This window comes from Canis lupus, chromosome 27 (assembly GCF_011100685.1).
Source record: "Canis lupus familiaris isolate Mischka breed German Shepherd chromosome 27, alternate assembly UU_Cfam_GSD_1.0, whole genome shotgun sequence".
NCBI lineage: Eukaryota > Metazoa > Chordata > Mammalia > Carnivora > Canidae > Canis > Canis lupus.
Window position 1 is genome coordinate 46,630,052 of NC_049248.1, and position 8,265 is coordinate 46,638,316.

Consider the following 8,265-nt stretch of genomic DNA (forward strand, 5'->3'; position numbering starts at 1 on the left):
CATCATTGTTTTATACTTTTCAGAAAATAGTTCTTTCACCTCTTTGATTAGGTTTATTGCTAGGTATCTTATGGTTTTTGGTGCAATTGTAACTGGAATTGATTTCTTCATTTCTCTTTCTGTTGTTTCATTATTGGTGTATAGAAGTGCCAATGTCCAATAGATTTCTGGACACTGATTTTATGTCCTACAACTTTACTAAATTGTGTATCAGCTCTAGAAATTTTTTGATGGAGTCCTTCAGGTTTTCTACATAGGCATCATGTCATCTGCAAATAGAAAAAGCTTTGCTTCTTCCTTGCATTTTTCAGTGCCTTTTATTTCTCCTTGTTGTCTGATTGCTAAGGCTGAGATTTCCAGTACTATGTTACATAAGTTGTGAGAGTGAGATCCCTGTCTTGTTCCTGACTGTATGAGAAAAGTTCTAATTTTTTTCTCCATTTCAGATGATATTGGCTGTGGGTTTTTCATCTACAGCCATTATTATATTGAATTATGTTCCCTCTAAACCTAATTTCTTGAATTCATACTTATATGTATATAGCCACATGTGAAACTTATTCTAACAAGGGTGTCACCTCATTAACAATTAAAATATGATTACTAATATGAAAATGTTGCATAAGGAATTATGAAAGTTTGCAAAAACCAAAGAAACAAGAAGATTACTATAAAGGGTGAAATAAAGCTAGCATTTACAAGAACAAATGAATAAACAGATGAAAAGCAGAAATAGACCATAAATACAGAGAACAGACATGTGGTTGCCAGAGGGGAGGGGGGCTGCAAATAGCTGAAGAGGAGTGAGAGGTCCAGGCTTCCAGTTATGGAATTAATGAGTCACAGGAATAAAATGTGCAGCATAAGGAATATAGTCACCGCTCCTGTAATTGCTCTATATGGTAACAGATCATAGCTATACTTGTGGTGCACATAGCATAACGTAAACTTGTCAAGTCATTATGTTTTCCACCTGAAACTAATATAACAATGTAACTAATGTACTAATGTAAAGAATAGTTATGTGTCAACTATATTCAAGCATAAACAAACAAACAAACAAACTCACATCGATGAATGATTAGAAGTGAATTGAGATGCCAAATAAACCACTTCCAGCAGGGAAAAGAACATATGTGAATGTGAATGACTTTCATTCACTATTTCATTTAACCTTTACAATATCCTATAAGAGTACTAGTCTTCTCATTTTCTGAGTAGAGAAATTGATAGAAAGGTTAAATAAATTTTGTAAGTGTACAAAGATATTGAGTCTCTTAAGGAACCTCAAAATTTAGGCACAGTGATCCGGTTTTTAAGATAATTCATTATGTGAATTGTGGTTTCATTTCTGTCTCTCTGTTTATAGAATGTATGAATGGTTTCCAACATCTGTGAAGGCTAGAAAGCAATAAAAAGGGCTCATTCTTGTCTGTAGGAGGGAAATTTTGAAATGTCATCAAAATATGGTACTCATATATATATTTTATTCTAGTATTTGTATATGTGCAAATGAATGCATAAAATGGACTTAGCATTTAAGCTAATGATGTAAAATTGTTAGCAAGCTAATTCCTTGAATCTTAACGAATAATGAAATTATTAAACTATTAGAAGTTTCCTCTGGCATTCTATGAAGAAGAGGAGTCCCATCTGTATAAATTTTATACTTTATTTACTAATTCAGAGACAGAGACACAGGTAGAGGGAGAAGCAGACTCCATGCAGGGATCCCGATGTGGAACTCAATCCCAGGATCCCGGGATGATGCCCTGAGCCAAAGGCAGAAGCTCAACCACTGAGCCACCCAGGTGTCCCCATCTGTACAATTTGACAAGGAATGATTTCCATTACATATTGTTAACTTAAAAAAAGAAAAATTACCAAACATTTTCTGTAGAAAAATTGTATTACCACTGTATTAAAAAATATGCTCTCCAACTATGTGAATATCACTATGTTTATGAATGAAATTTCTGATAGAATATTTAATACTGGTTAATTTGAAAATCTGAGGGCAATTGGAGGGTTAGTTAGTAACATAAGGGCCGTTCTGTCTGTCGTTATATACCACTGATTTGATAACTGATTCCTTGACACTTATTTCTCATGGTATTATATCTATATACCTCTTGAAATTAAAATATTAAAAACTGAGTTTCGTAGTACAACCTGAAATCTGGCATTGTGATGCGCCCGGATCTGGTTTTCTTTTTTAAAATTCTCCTGGCTATTCGGGGTCTTTTCTGATTCCACACAAATCTTAAAATAATTTGTTCCAACTCTCTGAAGAAAGTCCATGGTATTTTGAGAAGGATTGCATTAAACATGTAAATTGTCCTGGGTAACACTGACATTTTCACAATATTAATTCTTCCAATCCATGAGCATGGAACATTTTTCCATCTCTTTGCGTCTTCCTCAATTTCTTTCAGAAGTGTTCTATAGTTTTTAGGGTATAGATCCTTTACCTCTTTGGTAAGGTTTATTCCTAGGTATCTTATGCTTTTGGGTGCAATTGTAAATGGGATTGACTCCTTAATTTCTCTTTCTTCAGCCTCATTGTTAGTGTATAGAAATGCCCCTGACTTCTGGGCATTGATTTTGTATCCTGCCACGCTACCAAATTGCTGTATGAGTTCTAGGAATCTTGGGGTGGAGACTTTTGGGTTTTCTATGTAGAGTATCATGTCATCGGCAAAGAGGGAGAGGGAATAAAGGGGAAAGGAGAACAAATAAGTGGGAAATATCAGAAAGGGAGACAGAACACGCAAGACTCCTAACTCTGGGAAACGAACTAGGGGTGGTGGAAGGGGAGGAGGGTGGGGGGTGGGGGTGACTGGGTGGCGGGCACTGAGGGGGGCATTTGACGGGCTGAGCACTGAGTGTTTTTCTGTATGTTGGCAAATTGAACACCAATAAAAAAAATAAATTTATTATAAAAAAAGAGTATTGAGCCTTGAAAACATATTCTAAAGAAAAAAATAAAAATAAAAAATAAAAACTGAGTTTCAAATATGCCTCTGAGTTTCAAAATATTACAAATCTCTCTTGATGGATTCATTCTTCTTTGTGCTAGTGGAGATGTATAAATGAATAAAACCTGAGTGCTATCTTCAATGAAGCATTGGAGCTCAGCTCTATATTTAATGAACCCTAAAGGAATTGAGAATAAATCATCTTCTGAGTGAAGACCAAGTGCCATGTGCATACTAGAAAAATGAAATACAGCCAAGGGGAAACTAGTTTGATTATATATGCTGGTAGCTACAGTTTTGCTTTTGTCACTATATTGCTTGGCTCTCTGGAAGATGTATGTCATGACATCACTATACCTCTTGGGTCCATCTCTCCTACCTCTTGCCTTTCTTTATTCTGGTCTCTCATACATTTATACATGGACTAGCAAAGGTAAATTTGTTTTCCTTTTATCCATTGAAATGGCTTACCTTTCGGTCATTAAGCAGTGTTCCCTGGAAATTTACCTAAAGAACTCTCAGGTTTACAATAGTAGCTTTTAAAAATTCATATCAGAACAATGTTTATGTTTATATAGAAAGATAAAATAAATAAAGAAACCTTACTTTACTTATAGGAGAAGCTGTAGAAAACTGGTATGCAATCAAGCCTGCATTTTCTTTGTGTAAAAGGCTTTCATGTCATAAAGGAAGGATGAACTAATGACAAAAAGTCTCAGGAAGTAGCTTATGAATGCATTGCCTCTAATATTTTAAGTGAATTGAGAAAATCCGGGATGATATTTCTTTTTTTAAAATATTTTATTTGTTCATGAGAGACACCGAGAGAAAGGCAGAGACATAGGCAGAGGGAGAAGCAGGCTGCCTGCAGGGAGCCCGATGCGGGACTTGATCCCCGTACTTCGGGATCAAGACCTGAGCTGAAGGCAGATGCTGAACCACTGAGCCACCTAGGCGTCCCTGGGATTATGTTTCTGTCTGGAATCATTATACATATCAGAAAGTAAGTGTATCCTGCATTTGTCGAAAATATATTTTTTATATTTTTAGTATATCTTCTCCCATTCAAGAGTTATTTTTTGGAATACATTGCAGGGATCCCCAAATGATCACTTTAACATATTTACTATTTATAATTTTATATTTTAATGTTTCTTCAAAATAGAATAGTAGTCTCTGCCTTTTGGTATGCCAATTTTGTTGCAATGTGTTGCAAAAATGTGTCTAAAGGAAGACAATGCTGATATTCAGGAAAAAATTAAAAGAAGGAAAACTATACAAGCTTTGACACTTCGGACCTACTGACTTGTCCAGTTCATGCTATAAAAAGAAGTACAATAGATATTATTGAGAACTATAGCATAAATAAAATGCTTGTTGCCAAGATAAGGGGAGAACAACACAGACAAAAGCCATATAGACTATAGTTTAGCAATTTGTCGTTCTATAAAGTAAATCTTAGAATTTTCTTTATTCTACTTAGTCTTCTCCTTCTAGAAAGAAGGCAATGAGATATACTGGCCTTAAAAAAAACCCTTTATGATTCCTTCTTGTTCTCAAAAAAGTTTGAGTGAAAAGAAAAAGTGAATATAATTACAAAACAAAGCTCATTGTTAATTTACATAAGGAACATAATAAAAATGATTTAAATGGATCAATATGGAGTAAGGACTATATTATTTTTTTTTAGGACTATATTATTGATGTAAGGTCTATCTATGTGACAATATTTCTGGCTTCACTTTTGTTTCCCATAAATTAAGAATTTTACTTTTATTTATGAAAATATAATTCTAGTCCTATATTTATGTAATTGGAAACAATTCCAGTGGAGCATATTTAAAAGAATGCACAGTAAGGATAAAATAATTATAGCTATTATTAAGCTCTGGAATTGAGGTTAGGTCGTCAATTTCGACCAAAGCCTTACAATGCAATAAAGTTTTTAAATGGCCTCAAAATTAAAACTGAAAATCAGATATTTCAGTCCTTAGAGCACACAATTTTGGAAACTGGAACACAATGTCTCAATATGAAAGTAAGATACAATTACTACACATTGTTGTAGAAACATATAATTAAGAGATGTATTGTACATATAGACAATGTGGTTACAGGTACATATGTAAAGTCACTCATGAAGGGACTTTTAACATAGACCTGTGAACATGGCTTTCCTTTGCAAGAGTGGATGTTTTAAATATTTCTGTTTAAACAGGATTGAATGGATATTGCAAAACTAAAAAAAAAAAACAGGAAAACAATTCCATTGCTTCATTCCTTGGAGCTGATAATGTGAACATTTAAATCTTTAATTCTGGGATGCCTGGGTGATTAAGCAACTGCCTTTGGCTCAGGGTGTGATCCTGGAGTCCTGGGATCGAGTCCCTCATCAGGATCCCTGCATGAAGCCTGCTTCTCCCGCTGCCTGTGTCTCTGCCTCTGACTGTCTCTCTCTCTTTCTGTGTCTCTCATGAATAAATTTTTAAAAATCTTATGAAAAAAATTATTAAAAAATAAATCTTAAATTCCTTTACTATTCACATACTCTTTCTTTTTGTTTTGTTCTTCAACAGGAGATTTTGCTTAAAGAAAATAAGAAGCAGCATGAGAAACCATACAATGATTACAGAGTTCGTTCTCTTGGGCATCTCAGATGACCCACAGCTTCAGGTTGTAATCTTTATCTTTTTATTTATGGCTTATGTATTAAGTGTCACTGGAAACCTAACCATCATCATCCTCACCTTGATAGACTGTCATCTCAAGACTCCTATTTATTATTTCCTGCAGAATTTCTCCTTCTTAGAAATTACATTCACCAGTGTTTGTATCCCCAGATTTTTGGGGACAATCGTTACTAAAATCAAGACTGTTTCCTATAACAGTTGTGTAGCTCAACTATTTTTTATCATCCTCACGGGTGTTACTGAATTTCCCCTTCTCACTGTCATGGCTTTTGATCGTTATGTTGCCATCTGTAAGCCTCTTCATTATATCATCATCATGAACAAGAAAATCTGTACCCTGCTTGTCTTTGGGTCCTGGTTACTAGGATTTCTTACCATTTTCCCACCACTCATCCTCATCCTCCAGCTAGATTTCTGTGCTTCCAACGTAATTGATCATTTCTGTTGTGACTATTTCCCCATTTTACAACTCTCATGCTCAGATACATGGCTTTTAGAGATGATTGGCTTTTACTTCGCTTTTGTTATTCTTTTCTTCACATTGGCATTAGTGATTCAATCCTACGTGAGCATCCTTAGCACCATTCTGAGACTCCCATCTGCTAGTCAAAGGAAAAAGGCTTTATCCACGTGTTCCTCTCACTTGATTGTCATTTCCATCTCTTATGGGAGCTGTATATTCATGTATGTCAAGCCTTCAGCAAAAGAAAGAGCATCACTGACCAAAGGAGTAGCTATTCTCAACACCTCGATTGCCCCCATGTTGAACCCTTTTATTTATACCCTGAGGAACCAGCAAGTTAAACAAGCTTTGAAGAACTTGCTTCACAAAGTAGCATTTTCTATCAGAGAGGGAGACAAAACATGGAAGACTCCTAACTCTGGGAAATGAACAAGGGGTAGTGAAAGGGGAGGTGGGCGGGGGGTGGGGGTGACTGGGTGACGGGCACTGAGGGGGCTCTTGGCGGGATGAGCACTGGGTGTTATGCTATATGTTGGCAAATTGAACTCCAATAAAAAAAAATTTTAAAAAACAAAGTAGTGTTTTCTAGAAACAAATGAAAGTATGTATTAACATGAATGGCTGCCATAGTGAAGATCCAGCAATGGAAAAATGAAATTTCAACTTCTACAATATCCTTCAATACTCATCTCACAGATACTTGCAAGGCTGTGCTCATTTCCTTAAGCTTTCTTTTCTTTCTTTTCTTTTCTTTTCTTTTTTTTTTTTTTTGCTTATTCCTTTTTTTTATAAATTTATTTTTTATTGGTGTTCAATTTGCCAACATATAGAATAACACTCACTGCTCATAAGCTTTCTTTTAAACCAAAAGTAACTATTGTGTCTTTCTTTCAAACCCTCTATAGTTTCCTTTTCCTCATTGATTTACAAATCTAGATCGAACGCTAGTGGCTATAAAACAAAAATCATTTTTCTGATCATTCGAAATAATAAAAGTACTTATTTTTACTTTAAAGACTTGAATAAACACACTTTGAATTAACTAATTCTTAAACCCTACATTGTTACTAACATCACATTTTTTCTTACATTTTCTTAGAGCTATAAAAAATATGAAATAAATTGGGGATTTCTGGGGGGCTCAGTAGTTTAGCACCTGCCTTCGGCCCAGGGCATGATCCTGGAGTCCTGGGATCGAGTCCCATGTCAGGATCCCTGCATGGAGCCTGCTTCTCCCTCTGCCTGTGTCTCTGCCTCTCTCTCTGTCTCTGTCTCTCTCTATCTCTCTCTCTGTCTCTCATGAATAAATAAATAAAATCTTTTAAAAAATATTAAATAGATTATCTAACAATCATATTTTGTGCATACTAGTGGCAATATCTGTCCAGTTCTTCCCACTCACCTGAGTGTTTATTTTACTGCCTATAAATTATTTAAAAATCATACATCTTTTGCTTTCTAATTATGCTTAAGGCATGTGTTATGTCTTTTTAATGTATGCCCCTTGTTTAACTGTATTATTATTTTTTAAAGATTTTATTTATTGGGGTCCCTGGGTGGCTCAGTCAGTTAAGTGTCTGCCCTCAGTTCAGATCATGATCACAGGGTTCTAGGATCAAGCCCTGAGTTGGGTTTCCTGCTCAACAGTGAGTATGATTCTCCTCTTCCTCTTGCTCTGTGATCGCTCTCACTCTTGCTCTCTCTTAAATAAATATATTAGATTTTATTTATTTCAAAGAGAGAGAGAACATGAGGAGGGGAGGGAGAGGGCCAGAGGGAGAGGATCTGAGCAGGAAGCCTGATGGAGACGCAATCCCAGGATCCTGAGATCATGCTCTGAGTTCAAGTCAGATGATTAACCAACTGAGCCACCAGCCATCCCATATCTGTGTCATTTTTTAAAATACGTAACAGAGAAAGATGTAGACAGTCACCCTTATACCTATGCCATGTGAAAGTTTGATAGGAATTTCATAAATAATAATGCATCTTCTATAGAGAGCAACTATTCTGTGCCATATGCTCAACCAGGTATGTTCTAATTAGCATCATGTTTAATCTTCACAGCTATATGGCAACTTAGGCTAATCATATCTTTCTTACGAATGTGCAAATTGATGCTTTGAAAGATCGA

The 8,265-nt window shown here is 35.5% G+C and overlaps 1 protein-coding gene across 1 annotated transcript; it reads left to right on the forward strand.

The window, feature by feature from the left end:
- Nucleotides 1-5,585: 5,585 nt before the first annotated feature.
- OR6C42 (olfactory receptor family 6 subfamily C member 42) lies at nt 5,586-6,515 on the forward strand (the record flags this gene model as incomplete). Its single annotated transcript, XM_038576194.1, has 1 exon — nt 5,586-6,515. A coding segment is annotated over exon 1 (930 nt), but the record flags the coding sequence as incomplete, so codon positions are not given.
- Between the last annotated feature and the right edge of the window lie 1,750 nt (nt 6,516-8,265).